Source organism: Tenrec ecaudatus, chromosome 6 (assembly GCF_050624435.1).
Source record: "Tenrec ecaudatus isolate mTenEca1 chromosome 6, mTenEca1.hap1, whole genome shotgun sequence".
NCBI classification, from domain to species: Eukaryota; Metazoa; Chordata; class Mammalia; order Afrosoricida; family Tenrecidae; genus Tenrec; species Tenrec ecaudatus.
In genome coordinates, this window is record NC_134535.1 from 94,370,602 (window position 1) to 94,394,691 (window position 24,090).

At 42.2% G+C, this 24,090-nt stretch overlaps 1 protein-coding gene across 1 annotated transcript in view; it reads right to left on the reverse strand.

The window, feature by feature from the left end:
* PDZRN4 (PDZ domain containing ring finger 4) overlaps nucleotides 1-22,050 on the reverse strand; it is a 414,099-nt gene extending 392,049 nt beyond the window's left edge. The window contains exons 1-3 of the mRNA XM_075553025.1: nucleotides 21,445-22,050; nucleotides 18,752-18,838; nucleotides 16,922-17,029 (exon numbers count right to left, since the gene is read on the reverse strand). Coding sequence (XP_075409140.1) covers nucleotides 16,922-17,029; nucleotides 18,752-18,838; nucleotides 21,445-22,050 — 801 coding nt within the window. The remainder of the gene's footprint in view (nucleotides 1-16,921; nucleotides 17,030-18,751; nucleotides 18,839-21,444) is intronic.
* Between the last annotated feature and the right edge of the window lie 2,040 nt (nucleotides 22,051-24,090).

Here is a 24,090-nt window from a genome sequence, read left to right on the forward strand (position 1 = left end):
GTAGCCCATATAAATGCCTGCTGAACAAAACAGGCATTTTTTTGTTGCTCTAAATATTCCCAGGCACAAGTTTAAGGTTTTAGAACTATTTCTACAGTTAAATTCTACAGTTAAATTCACTTTGGGCAAACATTTGAGCTTGCAAAAAAGAGTAATAAATTAAAAGCACAAAGAACAACGGATAGTAAACATTTTAATATATTTCACCCTCTTAAATGATATATTTGTGGAAATTAACTGTAATTAATTAATGATAAGCCTAAGTTCACTTGATTTCCTTTAATTTCCTTCCATTTTAGCAGGCACAACTGTATTACTGAGAGTCTGTCATAAGAAGTTGCTTATATGTTCTATCATTATAAGAAAGAGCACGGCATATCGTAATAGTTCCTTTTACTGGCTGAGGAATGTGTCAATCTTCCAAGTTTATGATCAAACTTGTATACAGCAAGTTCCCAACCATTTAAAAACTCACTGGAAAACAAATGTACACTGAAAATCAAATGTACAAATGCAAGGCATGCATCAGAAGTGTTACCATGACTTACACTATAGAATTCTACAAGAATAAAACTTTCCACCTTTCAGATTTTCTAAATTAGTATTCAAATTTGCTCTGAAATAATGCATTTTTCCTTCCGCCTCTGCCATGTTTCTTTGTTTACTTCTCCTAATAATCTCCTTAAATTCCCCTTTCTCTCCTTTAAACTCTTCTCACTGGCTAAGGGAAAATAAGTTGATTGATCTGCAAATCAAATGATGCAATGAGTTAAGTAGAACAGATGTATTCAAAATAATAATGATAAATCTATCGATATTATCTTCATATCCCTAACATACAGACAAGATTAATTTTCCAGAATCCATTATCCCTTCCGAAGGGAAGGAAGCCCACTACACTGCAACACTCCTTAAAGAAACCTTCCGACTCAAGGGCACCGACCTAACAGCCAGCAGCAGCCCTTCCCTGTACCTTCCACAGCATGGAAAACCTCCACTCAGCATGTCAGCTAAAACTTTAGATTTTCTCTTTTATCTCTGTCTCTATCGCTTTATACTTCATTAAAGGTGCTCCGGTGGTCCTCTATGCTAGGCACTGGGCTGCTAACAGTAAAGTCAGGGGTTCAGCCCCCCCACCCCCCGCACTCCACAGGAGAAAGAGGAGGGTGTCTTCCCCCTGAAAGCTTTGCAGTCTGTGAAACTCCACATCGGGCCACTATGAATTGGAATCAATTCAATGGCAGTGAGTTTTTGTTTGTGTAACCAGTACCTAGCACAATACCAAGCTCGTAATAAAGTCTGGGTAAAAGGGTTGAATAAGTGGAAAGATAATTATAAAACAAGATTAAAGACATCGAATTACATTTATTTAATCCTAGACACGTCTGCTTACATAAAATATCTGAAATGACATCTGACTGACAATATTTTCATTTTCATACATTGTACTGGGAATGACATAAAATAGACTAAAATGATGGGGGAAATCCCTCTACTTACATATGAACCTTAACTATTAATTCACATACACACACGAAAAAATTAAAGAAACATACACACACTAAAAACACAGTGATAATCACATGTTGAAGAAAAAACACCGCTGCACTGATATGAAGCTAAAGCTATAAATATGTATGTGCTGGCCTGGGAAAAATAAATGTGTGCATATCTCTCTGAGAAGAAAGTCTCCATACTAACTATCTAATTATGATAACACAGCTATTTGGATATGTACTGGTATTAGGCAAGATCAAATCAACACCCACCTGGACTTCTAGGTTATGCAGCTTGACATACTTCACAATCCAATTAGAGGTTCCTTCATTTTAGGGCTAACGAATATGCAAGTAAAGAGGAAATTTGCAAATAGGTTTCCCTATAAAATTGGAACTCAAGACATATATGCCTGTTTTAGGAGTCATGCACAAAGGTCTCTGGTATCACATAATGGGATCAGCAAAAGGCGGCTAACTGGCAGAAACACATCCTCAGGCGAACAAGCAATTAATCTCATTGCTGTGGGTATCTGGCCTCATAAAGAACTATAATGCTGAAACTATGTTTTCATTTCAATTTTGGCGGAAATCAGTGGCTTTTACTTTTGCTTAAATTGATCTTCAGACAGCTCATCAAATCAAATTGCATTTTCCCACATCCAGGCTTCTGTGACTGCCCCCCAGAACCACGCAATTATTTAATCAACAGAGGGTTTCCTCGGGTGGCCTTCTCCCTGAATTTCTTTTGATTTTGTTAAGATTGCAGTTTCAGAACAATAGTTTTCTGATTGAGATCGTATATATGGGTTGAAATAATTAGCATTTCTCATGCTAATGGTAACACCTGAGAACCTCACAGAAAACAAAATCATTTCTTCAACAATACTCTGACAGAGAAAACAGCTTCATTTCAAAAGTTTCTGTAAGTGCCACAGAGAGAAAGAAACAAAAGTAGTGGAGAAATATAGAACAGATTTTCCCCGAAATAAGTCAAAGCAATAGAAATCTGAAGGCCAGGTCTTCAAACAATCCCAGCACTAAAACTGCTTCTAAAAGTGAAAGTGTCCATCTTGACTCTGGGACTCTTTCAATAGCCTATGACTTGACCCCTGAAAAACAAAATCGACACCTGCAATCATTCCAATTCAATCAGCTTAATATTTGTAAAGTAGCCTCCCAAAAGAGCCTTGGGAGAAAAACCTGGTGATTTGTTTTGGAAAGGTTACAGCCATGAAGGTCACGACCTATTGAGTAGAATTCTACTCGCTAACCCAGGGGAGTTCACCGTTAATGGAATCACCTGGCTGGCAATGGGTTTGTTTTAAAGGTTGCTTTTTGTTTGTTTGTTGCCAACTCTGATAGTTGATATTGAGAAAATATTGCTTAGCTCCAATTGTATGAATTTGCTGATGGAATGAAATATTCAATTCTTTTAAATAAATAATAATTTGCTTATATTCCCTGACATCTTTTAGACATGACATAGCTACAGAACAACAATGTTTCCGTGATTAGACTTGAATAAAGTTTTGCACAGAGGGACTATTTGAACTTATTTAACAGAAATAGATGCTAATATTTTCTATTGAAAGCCAGCTGAATATTTTAAAACTTCCATTTATTTTGAAATTAGTTCTAAAATAATTCAAAATCTTAGAAATGATCTGCGTTCGTCTGGGACTAGATTGAATGGTTGTGACTCTCTATTCTGCTGCTCACCTGATCTAGCATTCTCCTGCCTGTATAGATCATGTAAATATTCAGTAGGTTTCCCATGTATTTCACTCTTAGGGAGACCATGGCTAAGTAGTCAATGCCATACGTCCACACGAGACAGGATGCTTTGATTACTATGGGGACATTGCCGACCATTATGATAACCACGTCCACTCTGTCTCTGTTGCTTCAGTGCTGACACCTGCCCCCTACCACCATGGGGCCCATCAGCCCCATTGTTGGCAAATACCGGAGTTCACCTAGGGAAGTTCCCACCGTTACTCCTGGTGCACATAAAATAGCAATCACAGGAGTCCTCAGAGATACTGGGGTCCACTTCACAAACTTGCTCCTTATGGTTGTGATGAAAGGTATTTCCTCTGGATATTCCCTTTTGGGTCTATGGGATTATCCTGATCAATCCATTCCAACACACCAATTTCCCTAAACTTTTGGATGCCTTCTTCTATAGTGTACCAAGGTAGGTCAGGTACCTCAAATTGGCCTAATCTAGGCCATCTGGCAGCCCATGCTTCAGTGACCCAACCAAAGAAGCAATTAGATCCTCTCTTAACCTCTCTTGCTGAGCCACTGAAAGAAGAATCTATGATTAGGGGCCCCATATCATGAAACTCAGACTGGTCTAATGTGACATTCCTGTACCAGTATCCCACACCCTGAGTAACAATTCCCAGGGATAGTTCCCAGGCTTCTGCTTGTACGTATTTGAAAACTCAAGCAGATCTTTGTGAGTATAGTGTACTTCTTCCTGGGTCATCACCTGAACCTCACAGTGGGAAGGAATATAACCGCTCATTAGTCCACACAGCAGTACGGAGGGCTCAGTTCAACTCACTTACATGAAACAGTATGCTGGAAATCCTGCAGCTGACGAGGGAGGGTTGCTGGGTCCAAGGTCAAGGAAGCAGACCGCTGAGTGTCATCCGTAGAGAAATTCAGGGAGTCCAGCCACAGGCCGCAAACGGCAGGGCGGGTCACCGACAGTCAGCCAGATGACAGGATCCAAAGTCCGAAACTCAAGCGATGTATACACCAGCAGCCTGGTGAAGCAGGTCTCTCCAAGGTACCTCAAGCTCTAACAACACGCTTTCACGGCTTGGGAGTCCCACAGGTAGTGTCAAGTTGAGGCAGCGAACTAGCTAAGGCAGCCAAACACTAGTCTGATCACCAGAGAGAAGAGTGAGAGGCGGGGCTTGCTGAGCCATTTATCTCTTTGCCCTCCAATCAAGCGGCAACCTTATTAATCCCACATGTTCCTATTAGCCAGGTTGACACAATAAACCTACCTCTCACGTGAACTTAGCAGTTTTAGGACTTGAAAGCTGCAGGAAAATCTATACCAGCCATCCCAGGAACTGCACAAAGAACTCAGAAAGCAGGAACTAAGGTTTTGGGAATTGTGTGAGCTCTCTGCTCACTTAGATTCAGAATCTCTAAAAATATTCCCCCAAAAGACAAGGCCAGTTCAGTGACATTTTTATGTCATGGTTTCAATATTTCAACAATTGTACACAAGTAAAACAATGTAAACTATTCCCGCTATTTTATAAAGATCCATTGTGAAAATGAAGTTTTTCATTATAAAAAATTATAATTTGGGTTGAATTTTTAAGAATCCCACCAGAAAGTTTTTAAACATGTTTGAACACTTCCCTCTAGAGAACATCGATGGTAATGGGTCACTATTATGATTTATAAGGAGGCCTGGTTACTTACTAATGGGAAGTCAGCCGTTGGACCACACCAGTAGCTGAGGGCCAGCAAGATGTGGCCGTGTGTTTCAGTCAGGACTTACAGCCGTGGCCACCCTCTGGGGCAGTCACGCTCCCTCCCTTCAGGTCGCCGTGACGTGGAGTCGACGTGGTGGCAATGGCAAGTATCACTTATTTCGTGTCCTGGACACTTTGAGACCAAACATGCTACTATGTGCTGCCGTGACTGAAAAAGAAACTGATGCTCAATTGTAAGATGTCCTCATGTGTGTGAAATGACCTTTTAGTAGGCTAAACAAAGTAATTGTTGATTTCCACTCTTTTTCTTGGTACATTAACAAAGTCCTGTGGTATCCCAAGAGACGTTTCTAAATAAGAATTTAAAAGATTCTAACAAAGTGCTGACACATTAATTTCAAACCTAGCCAACGGAAAGAAAACACATATGCACACCACACACACACGCACGCACACACACGCACACGCGCACACGCACACACACACACACATGTACTCTAAGAGCAACTCACAAGTCTTGATCGCTTTCTTAAACTCCTGTAACTCAATTCCTAAACTCTCTTTAAAATGGTACAATGAAATGTTACTGATGCAAACGGTACACATCCCCCGGGGGAAAGTGATGGAAACCGAGATCAATATGTACATGTGAAAATGCACAGAAAGTTTCAGAGCCCATGGTTCCACATTATAAAATTCTTAGCTATCTCAAACTTCACTACATAACTCAGATTTGTTAACTTTATATTAAAATCCATTTTCAGCTGCATATGTACAGTAGGCACATAATTTAGAGCCAATCAGTTCTTTCAGCTATGATATTCCCTCTTACCATCTGCAGGCCCAGAAACCAACTTCCATATTAGGACTAATTTACAGTGACCTAATTCTAAATCAAGAAGGTCTAACACCTGGGGTTCCCAACTGGGATCCTAAGAAAAAGTGTTCTTGTCTCAGAGGAAATATCAATCACAAAGGTCTGGGTCATAAACAGACATGTCCTCTAAGTGAAAGTTCATGTAAGATGAAAAACAAAGAATTTTTTCTTCTTTGATCGTTCAGATCTGTTGGAAAGATTTCTGCCTCTGAAAAAAAAACAAACAAAAACACCCACACAATCTGTGAAGTGATTTGGAATACAGTGTATCTAGGCCAAAAGGATTTGCTTAGGAATCCTATTACTCTTTGTGACAGTACAACAAAGAGTTCAGAAGTAATACAGGCGATGCAAAGAAGACTGGTCCTACCAAAAAGGTGGCATTAACAAATGAGCAAACCAAGGTGATCCAATGCGATCACGTCAATAGAAACACAATATGACTTCTTTCTCTAAAGGAAAACTGGGTAAGGTTAACAAAAATAAAAAGGCAAACTTGTTGTCATTGAGTCGATGCTGACTCAGTGCAACCTATAGGACAGGGTGGAACAGCCCCTGGGGGCTTCTGAGACTGTGACTTTTAAGGGGAGTAGAACGAAAAAGATAGCAAGTATGTACTATCTCTGTGATCGGTACATACACATTTAAAAGGACCAAAGGAACCCCTTTTATCCTTCCTCCATTTAGTGTGTATTTATTACACACATCCTATATGGCAAACGTAACATTATAATAATAGTGCTGATTTTACTATAGCCTTATGCTCTTGCATTTACTTCATTTGTCAACCTTCTGAGTTCTGCTTATTTATCAGACAATATTCTGGAGGTTGGAGGTATAGAACAAGGAAGGCTTTCTAGAATAGTTATATAAAATGACCAATGAACATATACGGAGACGTTGAACTTCAGGAGACATGTGGCAGTGAAGGTTTTGTGTCAACTTGGCTGAGCCAGGATGCTAGGTGGTTTGGCCATTAATTCCTAGCAATACCCCATGGGGTGATCTAAAGCAATATAACCATCTCCATAATGGGATCTGTTATGAAAGACAATCAAGTGAAAGGAATTTGCCTCAGGCTGTGTGACCTGCTTCCAATGTAAGTGGACACTATGGAAAAGGTTGCTTGCTTTTTGCCTTTTTGTTCAGTTTGGATTTACCACATCTGGTTTGTCAACCTCCCTGAGATGCATCAGAAGCCTGTAATCTGACCTGCTGATGTTGGGTTAATTTGACCATGCCACGTAAGCTCTCATCTTCCTGCCAATCTTAAATTCATGTCCCCGAAGCTCAGCAAATCAGAAGTCTCTAAGCCGTGGTCAGCAGACACGGGCTCTCATGCCATATACAGCTTGCTTGATATATCCATGTGGCTCTAAAGTAAAAATGAAAATAAAACTATTATTCAGATAATAGTTTCATTTGTAATATCATTTGTAAAAAATATCTATCTATGACTCTCAAAAATTTTTAATTATTATTAGCGACAAGAGAAGATCTTCCAACAAAAGTTGGCAGAACGTCAGCCCTAGAGACTTGTAATTCGCCCAGATTGGAACTTACCCACTTCTACACCTAGTCATTTTCTTTATATAAAATTATAATGTCCCTGTGCCTGCACTAATCGTGTGAAATCAGTAAAAGCCCTTTCCCTGGGCACTCGACCTATTAAGATGTGCTGATGGCCACATTCTGTTACTCAGGGACTTGAGAATGTACTGTAAGAAGTCTGCTCTAGGCAGACATTAGTGAAAGAAGCAGATTGTTGGAAAGTGAAGACAAGGAGAAACATCCCAATAACCACAATAAATAAGCTAATGAGGCTCCTACTACCCTCTGCCAGGCCCTCATTACTACACATTGTAGTACCTTCACATTGAAGATTGTTCCTATAATGCTCAACAATCTGAATGGCTTAGAATCATTGTGGCCGCAAATGGAGAATGTCGGTTCCCTGGGCAGTTTTGATTTCACAAGCACAAGGAATCACCAGCGAGTTGCTGATCACCAAAGGAGGTTGAGAACACTGCTAAGAGCTTTAGAAAGGGGAGGGAAGTGGATCGAGCGCACTGTCTGCAAAGCTGCTGGACTGTGGTGCAGCCCAAGAATCCACCGGCTAACAAGAGGCGGCAGCAGACCCAACCAGCATGTGGCCGCTGCCCTTTTCTCCTCTGTGAAGCAAGCAAGGCAGTGTGAAGACCAATGTTTTAGGAGAGGAGAGAAACTTCTCCTCATGTTTCTTTGTAGAAACACCAAAATCTTCCAGGAATACGACAGAGCATATCCTTCTGAAACTTGCCTAGGAAAGCGCCAAGCTGTAAGTGCTGCCTCCTTAACATTTCACAGCGGGAGCTACTGCTGACTAGTCCAACCAGCTCCCATTCAGCGAGGTTCAAAGAGCCTCTCTGGCCACTTCCCAGGGCTCTGGGATGCTTCCAACTCGATCTTCCAACAGGTTCATTCTGCTGCAGCCCCTGGCCACCCGACCCCCCACCCCTTCACCCTGGGACGTCGCCTTTCCACTCGATGTACTGAATTGGAATCTACATTTCAACACCGTAGGTACATAGAGAACCATCTGAGGGCATGTTGTTAAAATGTACATTCAGATTCGGTAGAGCTGGGGAGAAAATACAAATTCTCAGCAAGAGGACAAACTAAAATAATGGGATTTAAAGTCCCTCATCGCTCTCTCCAACAAAGATTTCTTGGAAACATTGGAAATATTGTTCATCTTTGTAGTTCCTCTGCGGTTAACCATGTTTTTAAACGAGCCCATATTTGGTCCAGTGCCATCATGTGCAAATCTGTTTTGCAGGCAGGCATTCGCATGGAGTCGGTGTTTACCAAACTTCCTGAAGATCAACAGCTGAGAATCTGCATTGGGGTGAAGGTGAACACACATGTCCTTTGATCCAGTTCAAGCGCTTACTTTGAAACAGACCTGGAAACATGACATTGTACACTTGGCTTGCTTTGTTTATTCTATTTTCTTTCCTTTGAGCTAGGAAAAAGGATACAATTATTTCAATCCATTATCACTAGATCTTAGGGCTTCTATTTTTTTAAAAATTAAACCCAGAATTCCTTTCAACCTCTGACTGATTTTGTGATAAAGATGCAATTAGAAGGAATAAATTGTAACAGGAATAGGTGTTCGAGACCTGATAGGCCAAGATTTCAGGAATACTGAAGACCTCCTGGATTCAGAATTCAATGCCTAAACTCTTATGCTCACAGTTCAACCATTCCTTCATGATATCACTCAAAGAGAATTAACAGAATGCCTAGAGTTTGCCACAGATTCTGGAGATATTAAATACAATCAAATACTAAAGCCTCTCTTTAGAAACTGATGTATTGGGGGGTGGGGGGTTCTCCAAAGATTAAATATAAACGATATCATAGGAAAGGTGCTAGGAAAGTGGACATTGTAAAAAAATATCAACCACTAGCAGAGAGAGAATGACTGTACTTGGTGGACTGTAAGTGTTTTAGGACGCAGAGGTCTCCAGCATGTGAGTGAATTTCCCACCTAGAAAATGTATGTGCGGAAGTGGGAAGGGAACTCCTTGTAGGAAAAGGAGTAGACATACGGCAGAGAAATCTGAAGGTCAGAAAGTGATTGCATGTGACAAACCCAGGCTTACTGCCATTGAGTGGATGCCCGTTGTCCCTATAGCACAGGACAGAACTGCCCAGGGAGTTTCCAGCGCTGTAACTGTTTATTTTCCTTGACTTTGGGGCCAAATGTTTCTTGAGATGTGAATTAGTACTAAACTCTGTAACAGCAGTGTTTAGTGACCTGACAATAGTCCATTTTTACATTTTGTGCTTCAAAAATAAACTAATACATTTTGATACTTTTTTTCCTTTATAGGAGTAGACATTCCATCTTTCTCTAGTGGATTGATAGGTGGGTTTCGAACTGCTGACCTTGAAGTTAACAGCCCAACTCTTGACCACTACACCACTACAGCTCTTGTGAGAACAAAATAAATTTCAAAGGAAAACTTGGAAGAGAAAAGGGGAAATGTCCTGAAGAACATTTTTGTTTCGCTGATAAATTTGTTTCACTGACAACGAATTTAGAGCAACAACAGAAGGGAAACTCTCATAAGTCCCCAAACCAAACCTGCTTTGGAGTCAGCTCTGCTTCATAGTTTCTTCATGTGGGATTTCTACCAGAGCAGACGGGCTGAATGGTCAACCTTGCCGTTAGCAGGCCCCCACTGATCCCTGAGGGCCAGCAGGGCCCAGCTCTGATAGAATTAGACAACTCGAGGTGCAAAGGGCAGACTGGGTAAAGGAAAAAATTAATCAGGAAAGTACAAGGCTGATGAAAGCTTAAGAACCACTACGACAATCTCTTCAGATAAAATGCAGCAAAACCCCCCAATCAAATCCTCGGGGTCTAAGTGTATTGAAGCACAATGTTTCCACAAAGCAAATGGTGCAGAGACCTGGGGAAGTAAGAACAGATCTCAGATGGTACAATGACTGAAAGCGCGGGGGTGGGGGTGGGGGGGGTGGGATCGAGGAGACCACATAGATACAACTGCTTAGAAACTTTACCTAATTCGAGACTGGATACTACAAAAAGAGTTTGTTTTCAATTTAACATCTTTCCATTTGTTCTATCTTTTTGAAATGAGATTTATTTGTTTTTATTTTATTGTTGTTGGATTATATTTTCTTTTATCCTTATTGTATGATTTTCTTGATTATGATTGTATATTTGGAATAAACCAAACTATCAGTGGTTAGAAGCCACTAGCAACTCCAAGAGGGAGAAGACCTAGTCATCTGTAAGTGTCACAGCCTGGGAAAGTCTTCAGAACAATTTGTTTTTTCATTTAATTATAACGGTTCTATTCACATATAATTCATATACTATTTGGTTCAATGGCCTAAATAAATTAAGAATAACTGTGTGATCAACATTACAATTAATTTAGAACATTGTCTTCAATCCTGTACTTATTATTTTTAGATCCTCATTTCCCCCCAACCTTCCCTACTATAATACTAAGAAAATATTACTCAAGTTACTCTCTATAGATTTACCTATCCTGAGTTTCATATAAAGAAAATCATAACCACTCCCACCACACACACACACACAAAACCACCACCAAAAATAACAGCAAAACCTCAATCTCTAAGAAGTCAGAAAATAAAAACTAGAAAAAAATTTTAATGGTTCAGAGGGAAAATAGATGGTATGGTGTTAAATTTTAACCTAACTCTCTCTGCATTCTGCCTTAGAAGTAAACCCAGAGTGCTCCTTGGAGACAAGAATAGCAAGACCTCATCTTACACTCGGTGGGCACGTTGTCAGGAGAGACCAGTCCCTGGAGATGGACATCATGCTTGGAAAGACAGAGAAGCGACGGCAAAGAGGAATGGCCTCAATGAGATGGACTGACACAGAGGCTGCATCGATGGTTTTAGGCATTGGAACAACTGTGAGGATGGGGCAGGGGCAGGGCCAGGGAGTGCTTTATCCTGTTGTGTAGTAAGGTCTCTGTGGGTCAGAACCAGCTCAATGGCACCTAACAACAACAACAACAATGTATCTGCCTTAGTTCACTTTCCAGTGCACTCTGGCTGAGGGCAGGCTCTTCACGTCTCTGGTGTCAGATAGTTCTACACTGTCCCACAGGGTCACAATGTGCCAATGTCAAACGGCAATAAAACAAAGATGTCTGTAGCCAAATACGTCAGCATGCTACCCATGCTACTCCGCCATCACTATTGCATTTTCAAAATTTCCCACACTTAATAGAAGTTATATCTCCTAAGCAATGAGTCTTCCTGTCCCTTCCCTACTCCTCTCCATAGCAACCACTAACAACTTTGATCTCTATACACTTGCCTCGTCTAGATGCTTCATATATGTAGATCACTTCATATTTGTCCCTTTGTGTTGGGTTTATTTCTCTCAGCATCATAGTCTCAAAGTTCATTCAGGTAGCAGGAGTTCATTTCTCTTTGTGGCTTAGCAACTTTCTATTTTTAAAAAGCCCCCAATTGTTCTTAATACACTACAAATCAATAAGATAGAGATCTTTCGCGGCTTTCCTTTTTTAGCGTAAGTAAACCTTTATCTATTAAAAATGGAAGCTCAGTGGAGTGATAAAACAGTATCATCAGTTAAATAGAAAATATGTCTAACTAGTTATTATTATCATTATGCTCATATGTACAGCTAAAACATGAAGAGAACAAAAAGGCTAAAGACTCTTCCTGGGAAAAGCCAGCACAAATTCAAGACTAACGTCCAAGTTCAAGGCCCGTGTTCTTTCCTGCAGCCATCAATCAGACGGTCTCTTATCCACATATCTACTGCATTACTGACCCTGCATCATGATTTCCCAAAATGAACTGAACTATTCCTAGTAGAACAGCAAATCTAGAGCAGGCTCATAATGTCATTCCACTAAGCAAGACTAATGCCTGTTTTATATACTCAACAACTGAATGAACTACTTCACACGAAAAGGCGCCTTATCTTGTACACACAGAAAACAGGTCATTTCCGCAATGGCGCCATCTACAACAGATCATGGGGATGGCATGGGACGGAGCAGTCAGCTTTTCGTTCTTCGTGGATGGAGTCACCAGTGTAGAGAAAACTCAATAGCAGCCTGCAACAATAGCTGTATGGTATGAGCACTGGAGGACTGAGATGGACGTTATTGCTTCCTATTTCTAAAACACAGAGTACATGGCCTGACATATGAGAATTAGCTTTAAATGATGGTTGAATTGTTGGATTAGATCATAAATCCACTTTGCAGATTCCCTCCTCCCCCACTCCCCACCCACAGTGCTCCTTGCCTTGGGTTGCCTGTATTGATACACAAAAGCCCGCACGTTGGAGCTTCTTTCTGATGCTCAAATTCTGTGGTGTGTGGGAACAGGGGCCTTGTGGGGAGAGGGTGACCTGGGTTCTTCCAGAAGGAGAAGAAAAATTTCACCTTCTCAATCTTCTAGGCGGCACACTCCTCCCACAACCCGAGCTCACAGCAGCAGACACTGTATACAATGACTATAAATAGAAAAGAAACCCAGGCACTGTGTGGTCACGGCCACACAGCCATTCCAGGGGCAGGACAGCGATCTCCATCTAGATCCCCTTCACTGTGGAGCCCACGCTCCTCCCATCAAGCCACATTACTTTGCAAAGGACAAAGTTACATATATAATGTACACGCATACACACATATGACTGTACCACGATGTTAAAATCACGTTCAGTTTAAGTAGTACTTAATTTTGTTGACAGGTATCATTCTATTTGCTTATTTTGTTTTACTTGTTTTGCTTCGTTTGGAGGGTGTTTGTGCTAACATGGTTGGTTTTAGGTATCTCCTCACTCCAAAATCAGTCTAGGGTAATTTGAAAGTTAAAATGCCCTCCCAAATGTAGACTGCTGATAATATTTCATTTCTGAGGCAGTCAGCTGTACTCTGCTATCAGGCATACACAGAGGCAGTGCTCTGAGGGTTTGATGCAGCAATAGTCCTAAATCCCTAGCTTAGATCAGCGTTTAAATTCCCCGCTTTACCCTAACTGTGCAGTGCACTTAGCTATAACTTTATTGTGCCACGCCTTAGCCAAACAAATGTGACAACTACTAAAGATGTCACCTTTCGCGGTGCCAAAGGGTGCCGTCACAGAGAGCCCAGAAGGTCTAAGCACCAAACGAGAGTGCAGTTGGCAGTCTGACCAGAGTTTGAAAGTTCCTGTTGAGGCCTTGCATTCACGCAGCTCTTTCTGCGCTACTAAACTCGACATTTTACACAGGCGCACCGATGACCCTGCCTTCCATGATGCCTTTCGCTCTCAATTCCAAGCTGCATAAATTAAAGAGATCTTAATGTATACACTGAAGAAACTTCTGCTCCCGTCTCTCTGCCCATGGACACCACACACCCCTCTGAGAGGAAGGTGGAACGCTGTGCCCGCTATACTTGGGTCCCACAGCATTCACCGAGAGCTGTAGGAGAGGAAGCCGAGAGGGGAAATGTGAACAAACTGACGTGAATGACTATCCACCCTTGCACACACTGCTCCGCTTGAGGGTTATGTTTTCATCGGCTGCTGTGAGCATCACGTGCTGACCCGAGCAGTGCGTTTTGATTCTCCACTCCCTCCCACCAGCACCCCTTGAGCATCATGATACGATCATCTCCACAAGGCCAGCACAACTGTGCTCAGAGTGGCATCTTCCAGGTGTGTGGCCAAGTTCCCAACAGGAACAAGGCCTTTCTTGAAAGATGTTTTGACAGAGTGAACCATATATGCATTTAATTCTGATGGACAGTCTGGTGAGCATGTTTAAAAAGTGCTCATAAAAATACCTTCAACCTTTCCAGCCTCTAGAAATACTTCTGACAGCTAATGTTGTAACTCAACTAACAACTGATTTTTTCTTCTCAATCAGCCCAAGCAGTATTGAGAAGTGTAAACAGGAAGAAATGGTTCCATGTGGTTGCTCACAGAAACCGACGTGAAAAATTAACGAATTTGCCTTGCACGATGTGAGAAATCTAATATAAACATATTTCATGATTGCTTTTTTCACTCTTGTGATCTTGAATTAGTTTTGCTTTGCTGGAATTTAGAATATGAATTTTGAAGCTGTGCTTTGATAAATTTTGACAAATTATCATTATTAGTTTTGAAGTTGGTAAAACCTCTTTATCAGTTGAATCAAATCTTAATCATATTTATTTTATCGCTTAAATGAATTAAGAAATTCTATTATTTTATACGAGCAATCAGTAAACTTGCTGTGAAGTGTGCGTTAAGTAAGGACCTAGACAAAGTAGTTTGAGAGTGTATCTTGACGGTAAGCAAAAAAGAAACACTTCCACTTTCGAAAATGCTGTTGTTGTTTTTCCTCAGTCACACTGTTTAAATCATTTATGGGTATTAATGGCTGTGACCATAAGTACTATGTGTAATTTCATATTATATGAACTATTTTTACTCTTTCTGTTGCTAACAAATTTATTAGTATTACCAGGTTTAAATCAGCATAGTCATTTGAAATGTTAAAATGGAAAGAATTAATTCATTAAATTTGTCCAATTAATAAATCATTCAGGATAAAAACAGAAATCACTCTATTTTTTAATCTGGTTTCCTGATTCTACTCACATTCCATTAATTTTTTTCTCATAGTTTTAGTTATAAGTTGCTTCAAGTTGACTAGACCCTAATGGCAGATAAACAAATCCTTGACAAGCATCCCACCCATCTCACCTCATTTAGGCTCAGGGATCGTTGACCTCATCCACAGATGCCCAGGAACGCAAGCTGCTCACTTGCCTACATGGTAAGTAAGCGCACACAAATGCCAATTCACTCTGTATTCACCTTAAACGACGGATTGCATCCCTGAACCGTTAGACATGGGAGATCGATTTACAATAATCACTCCACTCTTTTCATGCTACTCAACAGATAAGATTCCAGCAATGTGCACATTAACTCATTTCCTACTGCTGCTGTGGTCACATCAAGCTAGTTTAGAACTGTAACAAAAATATACACATGATCAGGGTACCTCGCTTGCAAAGATATACTGAAATTTTATATCACTGAGGTAAATTTCTCAATTTGCCATTAACTGTGAATATATGCAAATCAAGGTGAATAATAATACTGCAGCTAGTTATAAATTCTAATTTAGATTTCCACAGTTGATCTCTTTTCGTTTTATATGATCAGATTTAAATAAGGTTCATCTGACATATCTTAGTAAAAGCATTAGATAGATGTCTAGATGCACTTGATTTACCAACCATAGTTTTTGTAAAATTGCCTCTTTACAATTACTGAATCCTTGGGTTTTTAACAAAAGAGCTAAAGCACAACATGAAAGTAAAATTCTTCCTCGTCCTCATGAATGCAACATTAATGAAGCATACATAACATTGTTTCTTAGCAAGAACAACTTATTTTTCTAATTCACAATATCTGTTGCTATCATGGCTCTGTCGGTGTAATTGAACATATGTATTTCATTTCATCAGCCCTTTTAACAATATCAACTGTAGACAGGCATTTTCCACTGAACTAGAAAAGCTAAGATGCTTTAGATAAGACAGAAAATAAGTAGAAAAAGTTATTCACATTTAAGTGATGTGGCTGTGCAAATCATACTGCACAACCACAAACAGAAACAGAAAATTCTAACTTTAGAAATTACAACATTGCAGTGTTTCCTAATCACAATTGTCAACACATACTGGATAGAATCAGGGAAAGTAGGTCTGTGCTTGGGTACACAACTTAAAGGAGAAAATCTTGATACAAGAGACTTTTTTAGGTTTAAAAAAAAAAAGCACAACAAAAACATCTTTCAGCCAAAGATAACTCCCCTTTCATCCTCAAAGGTGTCTGCCTAGTCAATTAATTTCAAAATGTGGGGCATTTTGTTGTTTCTTCAAAAGAAAATATTGACTCTTCTGCATATTTTATACTTATCAGAGATAAAACTATTAGAAAATCAACTTGGTCAAATCAAAAAGAAGAATATAAAGCATTATTCAAAGTTTAATAAGAACAAACAACCCCATCTGGAAAGTTTATATAGATATTCTGAAAGCTAGAAAAGGACTTACATCATCTAGAATAAATAGTTTTCCATACAGAATGGGAAATCATATAAAACTTGCAAGTTTCTATATAATACACTGAAAATAAATGCATGACCAAAGTAATCTAATAGTTTTATGTAATACCAAGTAACACTATTTCCATCAGTTAACAAAATGTGCAAAGAACAGAGGTAGCCCATGATAGTGACCCCAGATTCCACAATGACAGTTTTTAAGTGTGAACCTTATCATCCCCCAATCCAACAGGGCAGCTATCTTACACATTAGAGCAAATAAAATCCTACCTCCTTTCTTTGCAATACGATAAAAAGCAATACTTTTATTGTTGGATGGATATATTCTCTACTAGGTAAAATATCAACATAAAGCAATAAGTTTGGGAATGCCAAATGTCCGACTGTTTCTCCCATGGATCCTAGCAGGGCTTTACTCTGTTCGTACCTCAACAATTCTGTCATGTGTCTCCAGGCTTTGCGCTCTGTCAGCAGGTCCGTTTTCCAAAATCCTTGAGACATAAATTCCTTCCGTTGATCTTTCCTCTTGATTATTCTGTAAAGAAGTAGCATTGAGAAAGATGTAAGACAGAATATGTGCTTGATAAAGGATAATTTACTGAATGGTAACATTGCTCATCATCCTAAAATATGCAACTCCTGCTTAGCTGGACATTTGGCACTGAATTTTCACTTACCACCAAAGGGCCCCTGAGTCAAGATGGCAGCTTTAAGGAGGCAGACCAGCATTCCTTACACAATTATCTATTTACTTCACATTTTGGGGTACACAAAAAAAGAGCTAGGGAGAAAGGGCATGTATGGGGTGATATTAACTGCCTCTTAAATGTTGTTTACATAACATTTCCCTGGTAAAGAGTGGTAGAAATAAAATTGGTAATAAAGTTAAAAAAGAAGGGACGAGAATGAAATATCCTTCATCGGCTTCATCGGTTTGAGATCTGATTACAGTTTTGAAAATGCAATTTAACTTCATGAAGCAACAGATTTGGCAATGAGGGACCAGTTACACCCATTCACAGAAGAAACTGTGAGCTTGCTCTAGTGTTAAGTCCCCAAACAACAACTCTAAGCCGCAAAGTGAACCCATGGAAGGCTAATCAATACACATTCCCAGCAGGTGCAATTTGCCTCATGATTAGTTAAACCTCAACGTATAACCCCAATATGGTACAACTAAGAGATTCCAGCCAGTCACTGGGCTAATTATATTTTAAAACTTATTGAGGAGAAAAAAGTTCCACATCCTATAATTATACACTGTATATTTTAAATGCCCTTCTACTGCACAGGAAGCGTGGTTAAATGAAATTACTTTCTCCAAGTAGCCTTCCTTAAAATGAATTGTAAGAGACTCTTAAAAATACCCAATGTCATCTACTTTCAAACGCCGAATGAACATTTTCTTTAGGGGAAAAGAGAACTAAAAGGATATTGAGAGACTTCTACTTTTTCACAGTGGGGCAGTTTTCGAAACAGAATCACGGAAATGGTGCGTTGCTAGGTTTTTAAATACTGCCACAGGGAGAGCTATGTCACTGGCATCCTGCCATCTACTAACATACGGCAGCATCCCTAATATGGTTGCCTGGGCCAATATCTGCAATGCAGATGCAAACTTCTCACAGCAGTTTATTAGAGAAATTAAAGAGCATGATCTTCTTAAAAACTTCATCAACTTTTTACATTTATGGGCAGAGTGATGTTAATGCAGGAGCGAAAGGGTTTTAAAAGGCTCTGAAACTGCAGTATGTAGTAAAGTTTACAATGTAAGTATTTTGAGAACTCTGGGCCTTAATATGGAGAATATTATTCACTCAATTCAATAATGGTTTCAAAATAACAGAGCTGACATTTCAAAGAACCTAACTTTTCAAACATGATATTTCCTATGTAATTGTGAACACAATTATTCCTTAATTTCAGCTTGCAAAAATAGGTCTGTTCATTCATTCATACATTCAATATATATTATTAACTACCAACTCTTTGTTAGTTTAAGCAATTTGACTTAATAGGAATCACAAGCAATAATATAATTGCCTAACACACGTTATCAAATAAAATTGCCTCTACACATTACAGTGAAATATGTTTTTTCAAGAGAGCAGTAAATGAGGTATAAAAATTAAGACAAAATGTGAAGTGGGAGCAAGAAGATTTTTTCCCCTCAGAAAAGTCTAGTCATGTAGTAGAATATTCATATTATTTTTCATAAGCAAATATTGAGTTATGTAGGATTAACAAGTCATGTTACCTGATTTGGTCGACCTCCTATGATATTGAATCCCAAGGTGTCATTTTCCCTTTTTAATACAACAGTGAATAGCTTATGGTCTCCATCCTAAAAAAAGAAAATAAAAGGGGGGGGGGGGAGATGAAGTGACTAAGGAGATAAAAATATCAAAGGAAAATAAATGTATAATAGGATTTTTTCCTCTAAAGAAATAAAAAATTTTGAAAGGGGAAATAAATAAAGATAAGAATACTTGAATTGAGCGAGTATTTTTTCCTCTTAATTTACTCTGAAGATATGTACCATATTTGAAAGAAATAACTATGGACATCAGGAAAAAGCTGTTTTCCAAAATGGATAAATGATTGCAGTTTTACACAGGTTTATCCTCATGATGCATCTGATTATGACGTCCGTGTAAATTAAAACAAATTTCTGGTTTCACTTTGCAGGTATTTTTATCTCACCCCCTCACTTACAGACAAGTGAAATGCATTGTCAAATGAGCTTAGACTTGTTTTACTGGTGGTTCAGTGGTTAAAACATGCAGCCGCTAACCAACAATTTGGTGGTTCAAGCCCACCCACCTTTTAAGGGACAGAAGTGTGGCCGTCGGCTTTAGTAAAGATCGCAGCCTTAGAAACCCTATGGGGCAATTTTACTCTGTCCCTCAGGGTTGCTAGGAATTGAAATGATGGCACTGCAGTGGCTTTGGTTTTGTTTTGAGCTGTTTATAAACGTCTCTCCACAATAAGAGTCAAATTGCTGCTGTAATATGGGATCTGATAAATTGTCATCATGCTCATTTAAAATAATATTTCTTGCCATTTTGAATATTTCCTGAAGAATTTTTTGAAAAATTGTGATAGGTAGACTCCTAAGTATTTCTTTCTTGATGAATGGATCAATAGAAATTATTTCTACTACCTTTTTATTGGTAAAGATGAATTTAAATGTAAGGTGAAATAGTATCAGATTCAATGTGCTTTTTCCATGTATAGGAATATCACTTGCACCATTGCCCTTCCTAGGCAGTGCATATAGCAGCCCCTACTGGTGATGGAAAAATTACCCAAGGAGCCTTTTGATGGGAGTCTGCAAATCAGGGGTTCATCTCCAGAAACACTATTGACCTGTTGCATGGGCGTCTCTATAGTTCAGTTCCAACTGCTCTTTCTGTCACTCAATCTTTGGCTGCCTCTAACCTTGAAACAGGAAGGGTAGTACAGCCGGATTTCTGTGCTTCCATACCCCTCCCCCCACATTTGATAAATCTACTAATTTATATACCAAATTACTTCAGAAGCCCTGGTGGTGTCAGGGCTAACTAGAGTGGGCGGGTCTGCCGGAAAAGGATGTGACCCATAGCTTCCACACCGATTTACAGCCTGGGAGACCTTGTACCCATTTTACTCTGCCCCATTGGGTTGCTAAGTGTGGGAATCCATTTGCCAGCCATGGGCTTGGTTTGGGGGATTACAGAGACTAGAGAGCAAGAAAGATTCACGCATCCAGCCTTTCAATGAACAGTGTGCTTCTGTATTAGGGTGGAGATGTTTTTGCTCTCTTACTTCAATTATCTTTCAGGTTCAAGGACAGACGCTTCTAAATGCCCGAATTGGAGGCAGTACAAACCAGTCCCAAATGGGATTCCTCCTTGGCTGCTCCTCCCCAGGCTTGCTGAAGAACGAAAACAGCTCCTTGAATGGAGTGCAAATTCTGCTTAAATCCCTGCTCACCATGGCAGCGCCCAACAATGTCAAACACAGCACAGAGGCCGTCCAGAAGAGAAATAACAGCTTTATAAACAGCCTCTCCACACAGGGTGCTGCAAAAAGGCTTGTTTATTCTGGAAGCGGGCGCTCCACCAGCGCAATCCAGGACAAGGAGCTTCCACAAAGAAGCGAAACCTCTGCTCCCTTCCCTGGAGCTGCCCGGCCCGCCCGGCCACAGAAGGATGGGCAGCTTTCAAACTGGGCGTCCAGACCGGCTCCTGAGACACACACACACACACACACACACACACACACACACACACACACACACACACACACACTCCACCCAGAGGTTGTGAGACCCAGAGCCAGGGAGGACACCGTTGATGGAAAAGCAAAAATCCCTGCAATTCTAAGAAGCACCCTCTTCCCCACTCTTGAGGTTGTCCTGGCACCCCATCCCTGGGAATCCCCATCCAGAGCAGAAAACGATTGCGAAGGGCAGTTTGGCAGCGAAACGCAGTTTGAGAGAGCCAAGGCCATGCTCAGGTGTGCGGCACACTGGCCGCTGTGGGGAGAAAGGGGAAGCCCGGATCCCAGTGATCCCGATTTCTCGGTTTTTCTCTACTTCTGGCATTTGCTTCAAGGGTACAAAAAAAGTGGGCACCAAAAAGAAATGGGCAAAGACAACCGGAGCAAAGGGGTCAACGATGGGTAATAAGGCTCCGAGAGGGAACACTCGCTTGCCCAGGCCCCGCTTCTCCGTGGAAAAGTTGGAACTGAGTGTGCAACTCTTTCCAATCCTAATAGCAGTGGGAAGCGTAAAACGAAATCCCAACCCCTACTACAGTCTTCAGGTCCTCCTAAGGATGGGTTCGGGAGCGCAGATGCAGTTAGGCGACTTGGCGCCTTCCGAAGGCACCTTCTGGGACCAGATGGGAACCACGTTTTCTCCGTGCCATCCACCGCCCTCCCCGGGCCCGCTCCCAGGGCGCTTACCGGGCCGCGGCCGCCGCCCAGGTCCCCGGCGGAGTTGCCGACGTGAGCCATGGACTGGAGGAACTTCCCCTGGTACCTGCGGGCCCTCAGCCGCCCCGCGCCGAGCCGCGCCTCCAGCTGCGCCCTCAGCGCCTCCTCGCGCCGCCTCCAGGCCCCGGCCGGCGGTTCGCGCCCCCGCGCGCTCCCCCGGCGGCGCCCCGGCCGGCCCCTGCGCGCGCCCCCGCCCGCGCCGGCCTCCCGCGCGGGCGCGCCCCCGCCGCCGCCGTAGCCACGGGGGGCCGGGCGGTAGTCGCAGCGCTCGACGTGCGCCGCCAGCTCCCGCAGCGGCACGGCGCGGCCGCAGCCGCGCACGCGGTGGTCGCACTGGACGCGCAGCTTCTGGACGAGGCTGCGCAGCGGCAGCACTCGGTGCAGCGCGGCGGGCGCCAGGGGCTGTGGGCACAGCAGCGGGCACCGGCGCCGCCGCGCCGCCCAGGGCAGCAGGCAGCTGGCGCAGAAGACGTGGCCGCACGGCGCGCACAGGGGCTCCTCCAGCACCTGGCCGCACAGCTTGCACTCGAAATCCGCGTCCACGGCGTCGGCGAAACGCTCCAGGGCAAAGCCCATGGCGGGCGGCGGGCCGCGGGCGGGGCCCGGCCCGGAAGGCGTCTGGGCGAGGGAGCGGGAAGAGGGGCGCCCACCTCTCCAGAGCCCCTCGGCCTCCCTAGGCCTCCCCCTGGGGCTGCGGTGACTCCACTCCGGGGGACGCGGCTGGAGGAGGTGGCGGATGAGGGGTGGACGTCAGTTTGTTTGGCTACCAGTTTTTGGGCTCCCGCCAGGTCCCTGGACGCCGCCGCCGGATTGACTCTAATAGTCGCCACCTTGAGACACCCCCCACCCCCACCCCCTGCCAGCCTCCTCCGTTTCTGTAGGTGCGCCTTCTTTCAAATGTGGTCCGCAGGGGTGGTTTTAAGCTGACACCTGCTGAAACTTCTCCTTTGTCCACAGAAGGAGTTCCTGTGACCTTGGCCCCTAGCGCTTGTGGCGGGCAGGGCTCAGATGCGGAGAAACAACGTTTCCTTCTGCCAGGTCAAGGGTGGAAAAGCAGGGTCCTGGGCCCTCAGATTTCTGCTGCTTTCTCTTCGGCGCTGGCACGGAGTCAATCTCCAATATGTGTGTTTGCAATAGGAGAACTTCTCTTCTTCCAAATTAGCCAACATCTAAATCACCAGCTAAGTAGCTGCGACTTTAGAAAATCACTATTGGGTATCGCAAAGGGAGGCTTCTCCCGAGTCTTGGTCCAGCGCTCAGGTGAGTGTAGAGAGGCAGGACGACTGGACTGAGCAGGGGTGATGCATGCGGGGAGGGGGCAGGGGTTGAGGGCAGGCCAGATCTTAGCCACAGGATGTCTAAAGGCATGTCCGCAGCCATCCACATCCCCAACAACTCCGGGAGCTGGAATTACATTACCCCTCAGGCTGATGCCAGGTTCAGTCGCCACACCATCCATCTTTCTAATTCCAAGAGCAGTTGAGTGTAATGATTCAGCTACCTATGCGGGGGACGAGAAAGAGATCGTTAAAAGGAAGAATTGTGAGAAAGGGCAATGAAATAATATCAATTTTTTTTCATGACAGTCTTCCTCGACTAGTCCTGAAAATAAGGCATAGGATCCAAACTGCCCCCTCCCCCAGTGTAGATCTTCAAAGTGCCTGGGAAGCTGGGCTTCATTGCAAAAGTCCAATTAAGGATCGCATCAAGTCGTCCTTCCCTAACCTCCTCCACCACCTTCGGAATCGTAATGATGCAGAGACCCTACCATCTGGATACACGCCACTTACTGTGAGTATCCTGAAGCTACTAACAGACGCTTAGGATGGGTTCAGTGAATTAATCATTGATGTTCCCTACTGCCAACTGAACGTTGTTCCGGGAACGCTGCGTTGTTCTATGTGGCACCAGTCTGCACTGGTTTGAACCCATTAAAAAAAGATTCCAGATTTTGTATTTTAATCCTTGGAACTAACTGGAGATTTATCAGCAAAGGCTCATACTAACACCTCTGAATCAGCCTTCTGTTTAAAAAAACAAAATGTTATTAGAGTAGTTGAATAACCGACGAGGATCCTGGAATGGTCTGTCAAGATATTTAACATGCTTTTAAACTTTTTAAAGTGAGTTTCCATCATGCATATTTAATATATACAGAATATTATACAGCTTTGGGGCTGCTAACCACAAGGTTAGCAGTTTGAAACCACCAGCTGCTCAAGGGGAGAAAGAAGTTTGGTCCTCACAGAGTTACTGTCTTGTAAACCCACTGGGGCAGTTCTACCCTGTCCTATAGGGTAGAGCCAGAACCAACTCAGTGACTTACTAGTCAGAACAGTGCATAATAGGCATACCATCAGGACTCCTTCTTCATGAATACAGAACTAAAAATGTAACCTGCTATATTCCATGGGAAAATTCCAAGAGCTGCAATGAAACTAAGTTGTTTGGTTTTATCTTTTGAAGAAGCACTGGTGGTACCAAAATGTCAGTGGCTCTATTCCCACCGGCTGCTCAGCAAGAGAGACATAGCAGTCCACTCCCTCCTCCGTCAAGTCTTCCAGCTGTGAAACCCTTATTGGTAGTTCTGCCCTGTCCTTTGGGGTCGCTCCGTTT